The sequence below is a fragment of the Poromitra crassiceps genome (assembly GCF_964638095.1).
Source record: "Poromitra crassiceps genome assembly, chromosome: 22".
Taxonomy (NCBI): Eukaryota; Metazoa; Chordata; class Actinopteri; order Beryciformes; family Melamphaidae; genus Poromitra; species Poromitra crassiceps.
In genome coordinates, this window is record NC_139647.1 from 18866599 (window position 1) to 18886524 (window position 19926).

At 44.2% G+C, this 19926-nt stretch overlaps 1 protein-coding gene across 1 annotated transcript in view; it reads right to left on the bottom strand.

The window, feature by feature from the left end:
• Window positions 1–19926, bottom strand: part of itsn1 (intersectin 1 (SH3 domain protein)) — a 58479-nt gene that overhangs the window by 14830 nt on the left and 23723 nt on the right. The window contains exons 16-32 of the mRNA XM_083658482.1: window positions 19815–19902; window positions 19207–19346; window positions 17650–17733; window positions 13337–13479; window positions 12445–12731; window positions 10629–10801; window positions 10088–10102; window positions 7738–7979; window positions 7266–7440; window positions 5431–5517; window positions 5017–5168; window positions 3596–3675; window positions 3301–3473; window positions 1848–1893; window positions 1370–1491; window positions 950–1073; window positions 404–598 (exon numbers count right to left, since the gene is read on the bottom strand). Of these exons, the coding sequence (XP_083514608.1) occupies window positions 404–598; window positions 950–1073; window positions 1370–1491; window positions 1848–1893; window positions 3301–3473; window positions 3596–3675; window positions 5017–5168; window positions 5431–5517; window positions 7266–7440; window positions 7738–7979; window positions 10088–10102; window positions 10629–10801; window positions 12445–12731; window positions 13337–13479; window positions 17650–17733; window positions 19207–19346; window positions 19815–19902 (2326 nt within the window). The remainder of the gene's footprint in view (window positions 1–403; window positions 599–949; window positions 1074–1369; window positions 1492–1847; window positions 1894–3300; window positions 3474–3595; window positions 3676–5016; window positions 5169–5430; window positions 5518–7265; window positions 7441–7737; window positions 7980–10087; window positions 10103–10628; window positions 10802–12444; window positions 12732–13336; window positions 13480–17649; window positions 17734–19206; window positions 19347–19814; window positions 19903–19926) is intronic.

Genomic DNA, 19926 nt, shown 5'->3' on the forward strand with positions numbered 1-19926 from the left:
ACCATCCAGAGGTGGTGTGTGATTGGGAGGTTATCAAAGAGGCCCGTAGGAGTGTAAAGGTGAAAGGTAATAGGTCAAAACCAACCCAGGGTCAAGGGTTGGGAGAGGGACAGCATCTCCACACCTGGCTCTGGGGTGTGTGTGTGTGTGTGTGTGTGTGTGTGTGTGTGTGTGTGTGTGTGTGTGTGTCTCTGTGTGTGCGTGCATGTGCGAGAGGGAGGGAGAGAGAGAGAGGAAGAGAGAGAGAGTGCTTGTGTGTGTATGTGCATATTGTATGTGTGTCGAATGTGTGCCTGTGTGTGTTACAGTAGTTTGTATTCACAATATGTGTTCTGGAGTTAGTGTATATACACTAATTGTGTGCGGCGTGTGTGTGTGTGTGTGTGTGTGTGTGTGTACTCACACTGCGTGCTCGGGTCTGTATCCGTGGTGAGTTTGACGTAGTTGCTTGGAAACAGCCCCTCCCTCCCGTTGAGCTCCCCTTTCCACCAATCACAGTCGTCCTTACTGAGCACCGTGATCACCTGACCCTTCTGGAAGGCGAGCTCGTCGTCGTTCTGCGCCACATAGTCGTACATGCCGATCACCTGACACAGAGCTTGGGGAGAGCAAACACAGACAGATGAAAGAGAGTGACAGTTGGGCCAGGAGGATGTCCTTGAAAGTCATATCTATCAAACATTTACTTGCATTATTTTATCAGGGATTTTCATCGCTTAAAATGGTTTTCTTGGCGGTGCCTCTGTCACTGACGAGGTCCAGACAACATTATCTGCTACAGTGACATCAAGTGGTATCAAGTGGTATCAACAGTACAAATTTCAGGGTTTCTGCAATATACATGCTGTTGTTGGCTATGCGTGCCTCCGTTTGGAGCGTCAGTCGTGCGCTACGCGTACCTGTACACTCCAAACATTTGAACTTTTATGTGTGTGCGTACTCTGTGTACCTGTGTTGGAAGGGAGCAGTTTGGGAGGGGTGGGCTCTGTGGGTGTGGTCTTGCTGGTGCTAGGGCTCAGCAGCTTGACGTAATTGGCTGGAAACCAGCCAATCTGCCGCTTTTTCCCCCGGGCCTGGACCAATCAGAACACAACGCATGTTGTCAAAATGAAAGTACTATTTGAAATGTATCACTTAAATTCCTTCCAATTTACTTTTCAGACACATTTTTACAATTATTTTCTTGTGCAAAAATCAAAGTCAAAGGTGTAACACGTCCATAAGTAGATATGTTGCAGTTGATGCTGATTAAACTTAAATGGGATTAGGCCATTGATTGCTGAGTGTTCAGTGACACAACAAGTTAGCAGGTGACTGATTCAGCTTTTTAAAAACATTCTTTTATAAAGCTCTACGTATTTTTGTGTACCTGGAGCTCCCCCTCCCACCAGCCCCCGGGGTTCTTTTTCCTGATAAGGATGAGCTGTCCCGGGGCCAACGTCAGCTGCTCTGCTCCCGTCGCACTGTAGGGGGCGATCACCTGGGCGATTTCTGATGGACGGACAGAGAGACAGGGAGAGGAAGAGGTGGGTAGTTAGTCCTGTAGCACCTGTTTAATAATCAGAAGGCAACTTACTTAAACTTGTTAATACTGAAGCGTCAAATGATTAGATTTCACCAGGTACAAAATTCTGAAATCCAGGGATCGTTTGACGAGTTGGAAACATTTGTTTTTGGTACAAAATCAAGTTGGTATCATCAGCAAAGAGAACACAACTGAAGAAGTACAAATGAGGCGCTAAGCAGTTACAATGGAACTCCATTTTATGACTGGCAATTGTCCTTTTTGTTAGTTTCTTGGTTACCATCAGATGCTGACGTACATGGAAAAGGAATTAACAGCTCACCTGGCTTCTTCCCCAGACTGCCTGTCTTCCCTGCTGGTCCCAAACACTAGAAACAAAGAGGGTTGACAAACATGGTCAAAGTCGAGTTGAAATGAAAAATTAGTTTTTAACTACCGGTATTTTAAATCAGATCCCTGGTACATAGAGTGCACCTATTTAACAATGTATGCCAAAAAAAATTACAAAAACCAGTTTCTTTGGATTTTTATGTCAAAATTCAACCACGTTTTCTTCATTCAAAACGAAACCCACAGTGTGCTTACGTCAGCATGTACTACTCGATTACAATCAATAATATCATGACATGACAGTTGTCAATCAATCTCCAACTGTCCTTCTCCAGCAACTCTCCCTCATCTTCCTCCAACCCCGGCAGCTCAACGGAAACATGACGCCTGCCTGCTCTGATAACGGGGAAAATAAAGGAAGGGGGGGGGGGGGGGGGAGTAACTTTAGTCCTCCGCAACTGAATCGATGCTAACCTTAGCGAGGCTAGCATCCAACTCATAGTCATAGCAGACTCCATATTTGTTTTGGTTTGTTATGTAGCACTTTTCAACGGTCCAATCAAACTCCCCAAATGGTATGTCCTGCCTCTCTAGCGGCCTGTTGTCCAATCAAATTCCTCACAGTCTCTGGTCCCGCCTACAATCAATGTTTTACTCGGAAATAAGGAAGTTAATACTCAGTTACTAAACTTCAGCTCGACTTAAAAAAAAATACTAATATGTAAATATCCATCGCAGAATTTAGCAGAAAATCTGCCAAGTTTGAACCAAAAGACATAACATGTTTCTCCAGCTAAGCCTTGCATGTGTGTATATCTGATTGTCTTCCATCGCAGCTGGCTTGGTCCAATGTTGACTAAGGTCTCATTTCAGAATCAGAATCAGAATCAGAATCAGAATCACTTTTATTGCCACGGTATGCAAGTTACATACGAGGAATTTGTCTTATGTGTCTAGCGGTCACATCAATATACAGAGATAAGAAGTAGGAAGATAACTAAAGACAATCACAAAGTTGCAAGTGCAATCAAATCGAGTAAATATATACAATATGTACATGAGTGGTGAAGTGTTCTGTGGATGATAAATATGAATTTACGTTGAATTTACATGAGATTTACAGACTGAGTTAAATAGACGTTAAATAGGCAGTGGATTTACATGAATTTACAGTCAGAATTAAATAAGAGTTTACATTGAATGTACATGAAATTTACAGGCTAAATTTTGAACCATTAGATCATTTAATTGAGACAAAGTTAAAATAATATGGCCCCATTATAAACATTCCAATCGAAATTCTAATTATTTTTGTTTGTTTGTTTGTTTGATCCATTTTGCATTAGTCTTTAGAAAGCCTTCCTACGTCTAACTCAAAGACACGCCCCCGTCCTGGCTCGCCGCAGGTCCTGTCACTTCACTGCAGAGCCCTGGCTTAATCTCACCTCCGAGGCGGAGTCTCGTGGTTTGACGTAATTGGACGGGAAGACCCCGGTCTTGCCCCCGACCACGCCTGTCCACCAATCCCCTTCTTTCCTGGTCACCACGACAACATCTCCCTGCTGGAAACTCAGGTCCCCCTGTTCACTGCTCTCATAGGTGTACATGGCCAAGTACTCTGTACAGACGCACGCAGACACACGGATAGAGTTAACATCAATTACACACCAATAAGGGGGGGAAGTGTGTGTGTGTGTGTGTGTGTGTGTGTGTGTGTGTGTGTGCGTGTGTGTGTGTTACCTTCTCCAGACTCAGAGGGTTTGGTTGGAGACGGGGAGGGACGTTTTACACTGGGGGGGCTGTCTGATGCTCCAGACTCACTAGCAGAGGAGACAAAGCCTTTATTAGCCTTTTTATAATTTTACATAATCAATCAATTTATATTTTCCTTTTTAATCACATAAAAAGTTTTGTATCTAGTTGCCAAGTTGTCATAAAGAACACGTGAAATCAATTACTGTTTTACTACCTAGTACCTAGTATGGAAATTATACTTGTTATGACAAGACTTCTTTCAAAGCCCCACCCCCACCAAAAAAAAAAAAAATTACTGACTGAGCTGTTTATGCGGATTTCATTTTGACTGATCCTGCCAGCCGCAGCTCCTCAGACCGGGCGTTGGTCCAAAGCTTGGCAGTCAGCTTTAGAAGCAGCCAGGAGAGCCCAGGATGAGGATCTGTGGCTGCAGTCTGGCTAATCAAGGATTAACTCATGTGAAATGTAGCAAAAAGATGAAGTAGGGGTCAAATATGGCCCTGTAGTGTGTTTTTAGATTTTTCCCCCCACAGTGCTAGCGTAGCTTGCAGCGTGGCAACACACACGGCAATGTCGGGTGATACGGTAGAACGGACACTGAGGTATGGATACGGGGATGGTTACTGGTGGCCTCTAGAGGGCGGCATTGACTAGTCCACGGCTGTACCGCTGTAGCATCTGTGCTTGTTTTAACGCAATACTTTATGACTGGTTTGTTGTTTAAAGCAGCTACGAGCAAGATTTTCGATTGTTATTAAACAGTATAATTACAATATTGATGCATCACATCTTACCTATAATAGTAGCTGAGACCAAAGCCGTGTGAATCGGAGATTGCTCCCTTAGATGATTATTAAGTCTGTGTCTGTCTAAACTCGCGTCAACAGGGGGCTCTCTCTCTCTCTCTCTCTCCTTACCGCCGGACCAGATAAACCCGGAAGTGAAACCCGGAAGTGAAACGCAGCTGCCTGCCTACCCCGTTCGCGCTGCCTAGCAACATACCATAAACAATCAGAACGCCATGCATACTCTCGCGAACATCTCTCGTTATATTCTAACAGGTATTTTGGAAGTTATTTTGTGGTTATGGCCGAAGTGGCTGCTGCAAACCGTTTCATTTCACTTCCTGATCTTCCCTGGCCACAGACAGACTAACACTGGCCGATTCACCCGGGGTTCAAGCGAGACTACTCTGCGTTGGTCTCGTCTACTATTAGAGGTAAGATGTGATGCATTGATATTAAATTTAGACTGTTTAATAACAATCGAAAATCTTGCTCGTAGCTGCTTTAAGAAAGAGAATGGGGAATTGTAGTCGTCAACTTGAGATAAGGGCATCTTTTCCATCGGTAAGTCCCGCCCCTGAAAAAGTGACTTTTCTATACCCTTTAGCTCTTTTAACCCACCTTGTGTTTTTGCTGCGTGCTGCGATCGCCACCGGGGGCGTCATGATGGTGGCGGAGATGAGCTTCACATAACTTTTAGGGAACCAGCCTCTCTGCCCCGTCTGCAGTTCACCTAACCACCACATGTCCTGCTGCTCCAACACGGTTATGATCTACAATCACAATAGTAATACTCTTAGTTCAAGTCAATTAAAAAAAAAAAATCCTGTAAGGAAAATGTGGTTTGCAGACAACACACAACGGAATAAAAGAAAATGGAAATGATTAAAAACACACAACAAATGCCACAACATATTCTATGGACAAACATCAGCTGTCAACACCTGACACAGTTAATAACTAAATATAAGCTCTCTAAAAAATCCAAAGAACATTTAAATCAAAATAGTCACAAGTTCCTTGATAGACAGATACCTCATTTTTGTTGAAGTTGAGGTGGTTGTCCTTCTTGGCTCTCCAGGGATACAAGGCCTGAGCCTGAAGACCTTCCACCTTCTCCCCCTGACACACATGCACGCACACAAAGACAGACAGACAGACAGAGTTTAAAACTGTTCCTTGCACTTCTGCAGAATAGTTTGTCAAATGACTCAATGAAGAGTGTTGTTATTATTAGGGATGCACCGATCCACATTTTTTCACTTCCGATCCGATTCCGATACCTGAATTTGGATATCTGCCGATACCGATATTATTCCGATACCGATATGTTTCTTGAATATACAGTATAGTATAGTATTTCTTTTTAAATATACCTTGCAAAAACCAGACAAAATTATGAAAATATACAAGGCAAAGAAGGACACTATTATACATGGGCAAATTACGGCCAGCGGCCCGCGCTGGAATTGCAAAAAAAAAAAAAAAATCCCCCGCGATTTAGGGATGTCGACGGTTAACCGTTAACCGGTTAACCGCCGAGAACGTCTTTGGTCGGTTAAGCATGTCGGTTAAACGGTCAATTTCCATGTTAATTTGCATATAACAGTGTTGCCAATGTGGCGATTCCCCCCCCTCCTTCGTGGTCAGCAATGTAACATAAGTATATTAAACGATGGGGCAAGTATTAATCAAGCTAGATTTGGAAATAAACACATGGTTCATGTTGATTTTATCTACCCGATGTCTGATCAAACGCATTCCGCAGCGAAGCACACACACAGCTGAACACCTGCTGCAGCCACAGAGTCACTGTGAAGTGAGCGCACTGACTGCCCCGCCCCTCTGCTGCTCATGTCTGAGCCTATGGTCTGAGCACACAGCTCAGATGTGCTCTGTGACCATTTCAGAATGATGAACACACCCAGCGAAACAATCAGCTCATACATGTTCTCTAGTTTTGTTAACTCCGTGTGTGCTGTCATTAGCCTACTTTTTCTACGGCCGGGACACACATCTTGCATGTGCGTGTGCGTGGCGTGCTTGCTGCGGCTGGCAACTCTCTCCCTCCCTTCGCAGTGCATGTTCATCATGCACACGCATGCATACGCTCGCACTCAATGATGAAAGAGTAGTTTTTACCGTGTTACAAAAATGACATGAAGCGGTCGAATTGACGATTGAAAAGTATCAATTAACGTTAACGTTACTGTCGGACTGTGCGGCACTCGTTTTTATAATGTTGTGGAGCCCTGCCAGAGAGCACAGCCCTCGCCGTGTGTGTGAAGAGAGAGCGAACGGGTGAGACAGAAGCAAACTATTTTTTGCAGATCTCAAAAGCAGGTAAACCACTGTGGGATTAGTGAGACTATTGCTAAAAGAGAAGATACTGTAGTGATGCTGCGCACTTTTTCAGTGCGCCCTGCAGCCTGGGCTGTCATCCGCTCAAACACTACTTCACGGGGCGGCTGCATGTCAATTGACGTGCCCTTAATATGCAATGCGAGCAGTATAGCCTATCGGAGGAATGTTTTTGTTTAGATGGCTGGAGGGTTCAACTTGTCTTCTCGTTTTGTTAATGTGTTTTTTTCTGCTTGTAGATGTAAAAATAAACACTTTCTACTGAGAAAAAAATCAAGCATTTGGTAGCCTAATGGTTTAATGGTGCACAGACAGTAAAATAGCGCATTTTAATCCTCTCGGTTAACCGACAGTTGTCGGCTAATGAGTGTCGGTTGTCGGTCAAGAAAAATTATGATTTTCGACATCCCTACCGCGATTCCGATCCCAGAATTATGTCAGTATCGGCACCCGATACCGATATTGGATCGGATCGGTCCCATCCCTAATTATTATGGTGTCTGTGTTACCTGTCCCAGTACAGGAGAGGGGGAGGAGCCTGTCGTCATGGTGGCCGGCGTGAAGGCGGACCGTTGCCGTAGCTGCGCTGAGGGCACACTGAGCGAAGGGTTCTGAGTGGTTGAAGAGGTCGGCCACGCGTCCCATCCCTCACTGTCTGATTGGCTGGCTGTGGAGGAGGGCCAACTGGATGTATGTGCACACACAGGCAGACACACACATACCTTAGACCTTAGTGACTAATAGTGTTAAATGTGTACAAATGTGTCAACTTTGTTAAGAATAGTCCAAGATAACTACTGATCTAATAAAGATATATCCATCCAAACCATTCAAAAGTCATTTTAAATCATGTCCCCAAAAATCATTTTAGTTGGGAGACAAACGTGGTTGAAGTGACGAAAATAGACGAGGAAGGAATCCTGGTTCTGAGATCAGTTCTGGTCTGGTTGTGTGATAACGTTCAGTATCAGTGTGACTCACGTGGTGCTGAAGTCGGCCCAGTTACTGTTGCTTGAGGGTGTGGAGGAGGGGTGTCCAGGCGCCGGGGGAGGCGTGGCCATCGGCTGCTGGGTCGGGGTGGGCGTGGCGGAGGCCGTGCCGCGCAGGCTGATCGGCGCCTCGCTGTCGGGGATCCGCTCCGCGTAATTGGCAGGAAACCAACCAGTCCGTCCCCTGAGCTCTCCTCCCAGCCAACCAGGCTCTCCTGTCTGGGACTCATCCACCTATGACGGCAGAGGGGCGGGATTAAGATGATGCACGCAAGCACAAACACAGACATCCACACAAATACATAAGACGTGTGTATTAGGATTCACAATGACAGTTTCATGGTGGTAATCATTACTCCAGGAAGCAGGTTTTACCAAATAGAGTGCCGCAGGGATGACGTATTTTTGTAGGTTTAACCAGACATCGCCGCCATGTTGGTTCGTCAGGGGAAAAGGCTGTGGGGTTTTAGAATGGGGATTTCACTTAAATGCATCAATCACTTCTATGCCTTTTGAAGCGTTTATGTTTCAAAAGTCATAAAAGTGGTCCTCGTTCGTGAAGATTATCGTGCTGACACAAAGACCGCAGTTTCATAAACTTTTGTTAACCACAGAACTTATGTTATGCATTTAAGCGAAATCCCCATGTTAAATCTCCATAGACTTTCCCCTGACGAACCAAAGTGGTACTTTCAGACTCATTCCTGCGGTGCTCTATCATATATATATATAATATTATATATAATAATATTATATATTAATAATTTAATATAATAATAATAATATTAAAGCAGCTACGAGCAACTTTTTCGATTGTTATTAAACAGTATAATTACAATATTGATGCATCACATCTTACCTATAATAGTAGCTGAGACCAAAGCCGTGTGAATCGGAGATTGCTCCCTTAGATGATTATTAAGTCTGTGTCTGTTTAAACTCGCGTCAACAGGGGGCTCTCTCTCTCTCTCTCCTTACCGCCGGACCGGATAAACCCGGAAGTGAAACGCGGAAGTGAAACCCGGAAGTGAAACGCAGCTGCCTGCCTACCCCGTTTGCGCTGCCTAGCAACATAGCATAAACAATGTGAACGCCATGCATACTCTCGCGAACATCTCTCGTTATATTCTAACAGGTTTTTTGGAAGTTATTTTGTGGTTATGGCCGAAGAGGCTGCTGCAAACCGTTTCATTTCACTTCCTGATCTGCCCTGGCCACAGACAGACTAACACTGGCCGATTCACTCGGGGTTCAAGCGAGACTACTCTGCGTTGGTCTCGTCTACTATTAGAGGTAAGATGTGATGCATTGATATTAAATTTAGACTGTTTAATAACAATCGAAAAAGTTGCTCGTAGCTGCTTTAATAATAATAATAATAATATTATATATAATATATTATATATATTATATATATAATTGTAAAAAAAAGAATGACATTTACTTGCCCTGACATTTGTAAAATTGATGTTGTGTACATGTTCATATGGGTCTTGTTTCAAGCCATACTAATAGCTCTCACTATGAATGACTGAGGAGTTATTGTATACGAATCTTTAACGATTACCTGGCTAAATATTATCCTACTAATTGAAATGATCTCCTGTCAAGGTGTCCCCTTAACTGCCTGCACCACATATACAACAACAATAATCCCTTCATCCTCACCTAGCTCTTAGCTTCAAGCTGTCGTCCCTTTCATTTGTAGATTGCTAGTCTTCTCGTGAAATGTTGCCTGAGTTAGTCTACTGTTGGATTTATTGTAGGTCATGCTGCATAAGTGTCAGTGTTTGTCAAACTATGAGTTGCAACTCGTACCTGCCAGGTGAGTTGTGGGATCAAATATTAATTAATATTATTATTCATATTAATATTAATTAATATTATTGGAATGATTACATTGTGTTTCACAAACAATTAAGCGTCATGGAGTAAAATGAATTCCAGACATATGGGTGTCATTTTGAGCAAGCACTTTGCGACAGTTTTCATCCAAATTATGATGATGATGATGATGATGATCATCTTAACCTTCATTTCCCCAGAGACGTTTTGACTGTGAAGTCCTGCCCTTTTTCAGCGATGTCTCTTGGTTCACATTCACAGTTAAACGCATTCACAATTTTCACATTACCGTAATTGTGTAAGCAGCAAAAACAACGACGACAGCTCTGATTGGACGGGGGGCTCGGTCCCACAACAAAAACAACAACAAGGAACATGCAACCACTGAGAAAATGGACAACGGAGATGACGTGAGATGAACCAATAGCAGCAAGAGATCAAATGACTGGTGGCGTGTGATTGGTGGAAGCGGCACTGTGGGCGGCACTGGAACTTACCCACTCCCCCTTCACCTTCAGTTTGCACAGCAGAGGAGAGAGGAAAGGGTTAATACACACACCGCACATTCACACACACACACACACACACACACACACACACACACACACACACAGACAACACCGTACATACGCTCTCTACAGAGAGGATACAGTGTTACAGAAAGCACACACGAGTACACACACAAGACACACACACACACAATACATGCAAAGGAGAAACAATACAAATCTGTGTGCACACACACTGACACAACACAATATGTATGTCTCTGTGTCCGAGTGTTTTGTTTGAGCTGTCAGTGGTTGTGGGTGAAGGCATTGTGGGTAAACACGTCTTACACAAACACAGCTGTTGTAACGGCTAGCTGTAGCTAGATGTAAAAGGGTGCCGACTACACAGAATGACTCAGGAGACTCTCACAACATGACCTCTGACTGCACACGAATCATCGATGTCCCCCTGGAGATGATGGGGCTATAATAACCAAAGGACACAGGTCTCCTGCACGGTTCAGGTGTTTGTGTGCGTTCCACGTACCATGACGATGTCTCCGGGGGCGATGCTGATCTCATCGTGACTCCGGGCGTCGAACGGATACAAGGCCCGGTAGTAGACCACTCTCACTGGCGGCTGCTGCTGGTCAAAGCTGCTTACTGCCGTCTTCTGGTCAAACAGACTGGGATGCAGAGGAGGAGCCTTCTCCAATGGTCCTGCTCAGAGAAACATCAGAAACACAAGCCTGATCCAGAGATGTTTGGAGAGCCTAACTCAGGCCTATTCCATTGGCAGAGACCAGGGGCCACATCCAGCCCAGGAGCAGCCTCCAAGTGGCCCAGCGAGCATGATGGCAGCAGTAAGCTAGGTCACCGAAGGTCCGGACCTCGGTAATTTATGGCACGGCGCAGTGGGTTTTTGACGAGCTTTTGCGAGCGCTTTTAAGCTAGAGCAGAGCTTCTGATATTATTGGAAACTAGACTTTCAGACGGATCAGTAGGTACTAGCCATGTTATGCTAGCTAGCTGGGAAGCTGGTGAAATATAGCTCCGAAGTTGGCAAAGTTTTTGTCAAAGGTACACTTGTGTGTGTGTGTGTGTGTGTGTGTGTGTGTGTGTGTGTGTGTGTGTGTGTGTGTGTGTGTGTGTGTGTGTGTGTGTGTGTGTGTGTGTGTGTGTGTGTGTGTGTGTGTGTGTGTGTGCGCGCGCGCATGTGGGGGTGGAGAGGGGGGGAGGAAGATACTGGTAGAGAGAGATAGTGTTATTGGTTACTGTTAGTTAGTTATTATTACCACTTGTTATGATTCTGTGCATTGATAGATATTGGCAGCTTTTTTTTTATTCTGTTTTTGCACTTTGTGATGTGCTTGATTATTGCAATATTATCTCCTGTCTCCTTTGTCCCCCGGTTCTGTTGTGTTATATGTTACATCCTTTCTCCCCTGGTAAAACTGGGAATGTAACACTGGGTCAGATACAGTATGAGACCATAAATATGTACATATTTACAATTTCAAAACTGAAACAATAACCAGTGATATTCTCACAACATTCATTTGTGTTTTTATACCGATTTCTACTACGCTGCATTTGATGTCATGTGTTGCTGTATTGTCTTGTCACCTAACATACAGGGACCACAACGTAAATAAGTCAGCTTGCACTTTCTCGTGTTTCATAATCCCTGGGATTTTTAATGATCCATAATAAAATCATTCATTCATTGTTTAGAATGTTGTCATTACGCTACCAAAAGCTAAAAAAAAAAAAGAAAAAAGAAAAGAAAAATGGTTTAAATAGGCTGCTGAAAATGTCTGGCCCATCATATGGCCCATATCTGAATAGCCCTGGCCTAAATCAGATCTGAATAGCCCTGGCCTAAATCATATCTAAATAGCCCTGGCCTAAATCAAGGGTCTTGAATTCCTAGATAAACTAGTCTTTGTTTTGGTCTTGTCCAGCACTGTGGTAAAAGGGGCAGAAGCCCTGGAACTAAGTGGCAGATTTGGCCTACTTTGGAAAAGGGTGATTGATGGCATAGGTTACCATCACACACTAGGGCCTAACTAGGGGCCTGGATGATAAGGATTCCCGATATAGATCAAATCGCATGTTAAATAATCTAATGTTCATCCCATTGATGAACTGAATGGTAACGTTAGGTGTGATGTCAAACAAAAGTGATTAAAAAATATATATATATTCCTACTTTTTTTTTAATCAAATGTGTTCCACTGAAAAACGATAACACTGAATTATTGCCCAACACTAGGCCAAAATAATCCAGGACTTTTGGGTTGTATTCACTCTCAATCGCTCTCTATTTCACACAAACGCACGCACGCGCAGCTGTAACACACCTGCTGTAGTCCAGGGATCGGGCGGCTGGCTGCTGAACAGTTTGTTCAGTTTCTCCTGCATGTCCTTCTTGCCTCGCCCCTCCTCCACCTCCACCTCCTCCTCTCCTCCCGCTCTCTTGCACCCCTCTTCCTCCTCCTCCTCCAGCCCCCTCCTCTTCCTCTCCTCCTCCTCCTGAGTCACTCGGTTCAGCCAGGCCTGGGGGGCGGAGCTGGAGACCGGGCTGGGAGGTTTGGGGGTGGAGCTTCCACCGTCATCTCTCCAGGCCACGCTCTCCTCCGATGACAACCTGACATGCGTAGAAAACGATTCATCACGCACAGTCTTCTCATGCTGTACACATACCACATGTGTGACAGGGGCTGGTGAAAGGACTAACAAGTAGGCAAGTGTGAAAGATTCTTTTAAGACATTTTAATTTTTTCATATTACACAAGTTTAGATGTTGAAGAGCACGCTCAATGTAACAAACAACAGTTTTGGGATCACTAAATACTTATCATTTGTGAGCTAATTGTTGTTGCTTTTTCAGGGCAAACCAAAGCGTGTTCCCAAATTTCCAGGGTGATTTCCTCTGAATGTTGCTTTGCACGAACATTCAAATAATAATAATAATAAAAACTAGAATAAATATGTGCATGTCTAATGTACTTGGACAGGGCATTCCATAATTGTGGTGCATATTTTGTCTTGTAATTCTTTTGATTCCCTTTCATGCCAAATGAAGAAAAAGAAAAAAACACGATAAATACTGTATAATCTGATGGAAAATTGTTATGCTGTCTGCGATAAAACAGCCTTGAAAAGTAAATTAATAAAACAAAACTTGTGTGTCAACAAATGAATGCAATATTATGGGGAAAGTTGTAGGCACACACACTCCCTGTTCCTTACCTGCTTTCTTGCAGTTCAACAGACCTCCTCTCGCTCGGTGTGTGTATGTGAGCGAGTGTGTGTGTCAGTTTGTGTGCGTCTCCCAGTCCCTCCAGATCCCTCTGTTTCTGTCTCTGCTGCCGGCTGTGGATTTCCCTCAGCTCCTGCAAGGCATCATGGGATACAGGAAGGAACAGCAGTGAGGAGGAAGTGGGATCAGAGGGCTGGTTGCTACGGGTTACCATCGACAACAACAACAACAACAGCAGCAGCAGCAGCAGCAGCAGCAGCGAGTATTAGTCAGGTGATCAAGCCAAGCCCCGCCCCTTCTACTGTGTCATCTGCCCTGATGAAAATTAGCGGCCTTGAAAGCTCCCTGCAAGTGACCTCAAGCAACTAATGAAATATTTTTCAATTTTTTTAAGCGCATTGCATGGCATCAAAACAGTAAGCGCCACTAAGCGGAATCAGCAGCAAGCTAGCTAGGAAGTGTCCCATCTGGTCCTGCTTGAGTCGAGAAGCCAGGTTCACATTTCCTTGTTCATTTGTGTGATTTTTTTTAACCTGATGAAGGTTGATGAAACGAAACGTTGTTAATTAAAGTTTAAAGTTTTTTTGCAAGTAATTGACAGTGTGCGGGAATCCTCTTTATTTCTCTCATATGTACTGCATCTCCGACGCACCTGCCTTTAAGAGACTGAAGGTGTGCATCAGCTCCTTCTGACTCATTTGTGTGATTCCCACTCCAGTCACTGGCCGCTCTGTGAGAAGGATTTGAATGAGTATTTTCTGCTTGAATCCAGTATTTTCTGGTGCTAGCAAGCTTTCTTTCGCTAACAAGCTAGCCAACTAATCAGCAAACGAATAGCAAAATGGTTGTCACACACTAACTACCTATTAAACAGATAAGCAGATACCGTTTATTCATCGCTCCAACTTTAACAAGCGAGTTAAGACAAGTGAACCTCATGTTGACCAGGATAGTGTTTTTGAATAGGATTGGTGGAGACAATCGCACATGAGTTTTTGCAGATGGTTTATCGTGTGAGCTAATGGATTTGACTGGAGGAGGGCTTCAATATTGGAGGCTGGTCCTGACCCAACCCACAAACTGGTCACTGGTCCCAGCGGCGGGGCGGAGCTTACAGGGAGCACGGTGTGTTTGGGGGGGAGGGGTTAGAATGAGGAAGGGGGGGGTGGACGGGTGGGGCAGTTCTGTGTAGTCATGACAACCAGCTGTGCCGTTAGAACACACCCTGTTACTATCACAATACACTGCAGCCGTTGTGTTTCAGCCAGAAACACTCAATGTGAGGAAAACCTTCGGTGACAAACAAACCAATCACAGTGACGGACTGTCGGAAGATTAAAACTATAACTGCAGAGAGAGAACTACAAATCCCATCACCTGAAACAGGAAGTGGCAGGCATACATATGGCCACATGGGATAAAATGGCATGCCAAGCATCCAACGCCTGCACGCACGAGCACACACACACAAACACACACAAATATTCACCCAAATAAAGTAAAGCTTACAATACTATGTTTCTAGCTGAATTGTTCTAATTTACCTTCTACAAACTTATCCTATTTGTCTGGCTGAAACATACTCTGCTAGCACACAGGCAGTAGCATTACAGCTAGCCTAGCATGGCGACAGCATAACGTTAACTAGTCTAGTATACCTGGCTGCTAGCCATGCTGAGCACTTATTGTGCTAGCATGACTGGCCTTGCTTGCGGCTAGTTTAGTAACACTGGTCATAGAGAACTGCAGGAATGAGTCCGGAAGTATAATACTTCTGGGTTCGTCAGGCAAAAAGTGAATGGGGTTTAGAATGGGGATTTCACTTAAATGCATAAAATAAGGTGTGGTTAACTAAAGTTTATGGGAACGAGAATTTGGGTTCAGCAGGATAATCTTCACAAACGTGAATAACTTTTTTTTACGCGGTTTTTAGAAAACGCTTCAAAAGGCATACAAGTTATTCACGTTTGTGAAGATTATCATGCTGAACCCAAATTCGTGTTCCCATAATCTTTTGTTAACCACATACCTTATTTTATGCATTTAACCCATTGATACCTGATGCAGCATTTGTGTGTGTATCCCTTTAAGACCGCGAACCGCGTCACGCGGTTAAAGGGATACACACACAAATGAGGGAGATACACGCAAATGCTGCATCAGGTATCAATGGGTTAAGTGAAATTCCCATTCTAAAACCCCATAGACTTTTCCACTGACGAATCAAAATGACGGCGATTTCTGGATAAAGCCTCCAAAAATACGTCATCCCTGCCGTACTCTATTGTACGGGAGCATATTAGCCGAGTAGCTGAAGTAGTGAGCTGAGCTAACACCAGCTTGGCAGAGAGAAGGATGATGGGATGATGGAGAGGGTTGGCGAGGAAGAGAAAAAGATAAGAGGATGAGAAAAGAGACAAAAGGGAGAGAATGTGAGAAAGATGGAGGAAGAGGAAGGAGAGACAGGGATGAAACAAGGAGAGAAAAGGAAAGAGAGTGAGAGAGAGGGAGGTGGAGAGAGAGTGACAGAGGCACAGACAGAGGGAAGGGCTGTTTGGATGGTGTGATGTGTGAACCTGTATAACGTAGTCTAGCCGTGTCAGACACACCCTGACGGCTGACACACACTCCCGTAGCCGTGTGTGCATCTGGCACTGGAACACACACACACACACACACACATACACAGAGGTCACGTCGCGCCACACCCGCGCACACACACGCGTGTGCACGCACACACACGCGTGTGCACACGCACACACAATGTTTTAGTGGCTATTTTCAGACATGGTCCATTTCAACTATTCACGTGAAATCAGTCAGCATTCTTCTGGCATATCTTCCAAATAATTGAACTTAATGATTTGGTTGAACAGAAGGAGAGCCCCTTGTGACACGCTGTGCTGGAGATGCTTGATGGCTGCCAGATTGGCTAAGGTTCAACAAAAAGCTCTCAAGTTGGAACAGTCCATGATGCTTATTATTAGCCAATCGGATTAAGACAAAAGCAACGCCTGTCTCAACTGGATGTTTGTATTCAATCTGTGTCCACTCCACATCATGATCAGGCAGAAATTGCTGTATCAGCGATAAAAGGGCTGACAAGTACAAAACAAAAAATAGAACGACCGCACAACAAATGAGCAGTCGACATCCATGTCTGTCCAGACTCTTCACAACGGCCTTGAACTTTGACCAACAAAATCTAATCAGTTCCTCCTGGAGTCCAAGTGGACGTTTGAGGCAAATTTGAAGAAATTCCGTCAAGGCGTTCCTCAGATATCGCGTTGGAACATTGGACGGACATTGGACGGACATACGGACAAAAAGGGGGGGCGGGGAGTTTAGCAACACAAAGAAGTCTGAATTTGGTTGGATTAATAAAGGACTATGTGTGAAAACAACAACAAAAACACGTGCATGTCAAATTCGTGTGTGATTTTCTTGTTTGTGTCTAGATCTGCCTGATTCTTAAATATATAGTTTCCAACCTCTGCTGGTCAAGTAACACAGGCAGGCAGGCTAACTGATAATGACCATCTACTGAAGAAATATCTTCAAAGGTCTCTCCTTTTCAATGTGTTCTGTCTTTCTCCTGCACTTGTTTATTCCTAGGCTATTGCCGATTGTGAGAATGAAATGTTGCCTCCCTGGACAGTTGTTGTCCTGGTGAGTTTGCACTGCACATGGCCTCTGCTCCACATCACAGACAGAGAGAGGTGTGTTCAGTCAGTGCCTCTGACCGGTGAGTCAAAAACAAACAGCACACAAGGGGTCAGTGAGTGTGAGTGGGTGAAGGTCTTCGGTCGTCATAAAACACCACACACAAAGTCTTCAGTCAAGCCACAATGAGTTACAAAGTCAAGCTTCAACCGGCTGGCTGCAACACATTTATCTGCCTGGCGGGGGCAGCACAGTGCAGGAGGAGCAACGACAGACAGGAGTGTTTAGGACAAGCCCAGGTTGGACTTTTTCCAAAAGCCTGGTTTAAGAACCGAATGTGGGTAGTGCAAAAATCACAACAGTTCTCCAAAGTTTGCTGAGGGAATTGCAATGTAAAGCTAATGTGTGTTATGATGCCAAATACTTCTAAAGTCTACTCTATACTATGTAAAGTAGGCCCAACGAAACAATGTAGCCTAACAACAGGGTGTATTTCAATGTGTATGTTATTTATACCATACTTGATACCCCTTTCTCTAGTAGCCTGAAAAACCAAACCATACAGGTCTGAAGACATTTTTAAAACTACACTTTCCCAGCTGCAGTACCACCCCAGGCCAGCAGTGGCAGTGTGCTCTACCTGTCTCCCTCTCTGTTCGTCCTGAAGCTGGCGTCGCAGGGCTTCTATCCTGGCACAGTGGCTGGCATAGAACTCACACAGACACTGACATGGGCAAGGGGGCAAACGGCAAGGGTAAGATGCAAATAAAGGGACAGAGAACATAGACGGGGGGATTATTAAGAGATTAAAAATAAGGTCAGGTATTAGAGGGAGTAGAAGAAGAAATGACACAGGAGTCGGTAGAAAGATGAGTGGACAAAAAATAAAAAATGTATTCGCAGAAAGAGGAAGTTTCAAGTTGGCAGAGAGGAGAGAGGGGGCCAGCGGTGTGACAGGAGGGGTTTTGGAGGCGAGGAAGGAGTTGGGGAGGGGGGGGGGGGGGGGGTTCAGTATAGTCAAACATCGTTCAAATCTCAGCGGTCTACGCCTGTTTTACAAAGGCTGGTTCAGAGGCCAAAGGTAAGCCATGGAGAGATGAGAGAGTATTCTGGGCAAACTGGTAGCCAAGCCTGCTGGTTATGTCTGGTGTTCCCCAATCATTGTAATGTTGCCTAGACTAGAACGAAACTGAAAAACAATTATTAGATTAGCCAACAGAATATGAATTTATATTGGCCGCATTTTCTCTCCTTTCTGCTGTCCTCTCTGTCAAAACAGACCGGAGGAGAAACACCCTCTTCTGGTGGAAGAAATGAGGAGAACATTATGAGAAGAGGAGGAGAGAAGGGCATCTAGGAGGCATAAACAGACTGCTGAGGTGCAAGCCTAGAGAGGAAAGAGCAGAGTGTCGCTCCATCCTCTCCTCCACTCTCCTCTCAGTAGCGTTTTGTTGGTGAAAGCTAGATTAACCTGCTGTTGGAGAAACAACATTCCTCTAACGCATATTCCTAGCGCTCTCCAGAAACAAAGCCACCAGCATTAATACACACAAATATAAAGCAGATAGTCAAGATATAAACACAACACATTTAACTCAATGTAAACAGAGTCACAGAGAGTTATATTGGTTTGAGGATGGGGGGGATCTACGAGTGTACAAGAGTTAACTGGAAAAGGTCAATTATAGTTCATGTTGGTTAGTTATTAACCCCATAATCTTGGCGATTCTAGTCAAACAAATTTGATGTCATGCCAAAAAATGTCAGGTGGGCATTGTACACAATATGGCCATGGCCTTTTCTTAAACAGAAATCAAAAAATCTGCAACACCAAATTTGCACGAAAATGTATGCATACAAACCTTGTATGACTAAATGTTAATCACTTGGCAAATATTTCTTTAGTATCTATTCTAGTATGAGAATTTCCATTGGAAAAAACAAAAGAAAATAATTCTGGTGCCTTTTCATAAAGCTCAGTGGAATGTTAGGGTATAGAATAGGAAAAAACATGAAATCTTATTTTATTCTTGTACATTTTCACTGGTATAATAGCACTTGTATTGTTGTTAATAACTAGTTGTTGACCTTTAGCGCCATCTCTGGGAGCTAAATCTGATCTCCATCTAGCGTTCAGATTCTCTGCCGAGCTAGATCGTTAGCTACTAGTCATTTAGTTGGCTAACTAGCTGTTTACCTTGAGCTGAGTGTTGAAAGCGTCTATCTCTAGTAGTTTGGACCTGGTCTCTCTCTCCACAGCGTCTAGCTGCTCCCTGAGCTGCTGTCTACTGTTCTCCTTCTGCTCCACAGCCTTCTGTAGGGAGGATAGACTGTCCCCTACACACACACGCACACGCACACGCACACGCACACGCACACGCACACACACAGACACACAGACACACAGACACACACACAGAGACACACACACACACACACACACACACAATGAAACCAGGTTAGGTCAACTGGTCACAGACAAATTCCTGTTGAATATCTTAGTGCACTGGTTCCCAAACTGTGGTCATCCACAGGGTGTCCGCCTGGTGGCCACCCAGAGCATTACAAAAAAAAAAAAAAAAAACGTTTTTACATATAAACCATAACTCTTTCCCCGCCATTGACGTGTTATTACATCATTTATGAGACAGCGCTTCCCCACCATTGACGTGATATCGCGTCAATTCTTGCTCACTTCCTGAAATACTAGAGCACGTCTAGAGTTGTACAGAAGCAACCACTCAATATTGAGTACAGTACATGTGTATACTGTAATACTGTGTGTTAAGTGTCTTTAATACTCACGATGTAAGCTGTTCTGTTGGACCTGATTCAGCTGGTCGTTGAGACACTGTTTATCAGGAATTAGCCTGCCCAGCCACTGCTGGGAGTCCTGGAAACAACAACAACCACAATC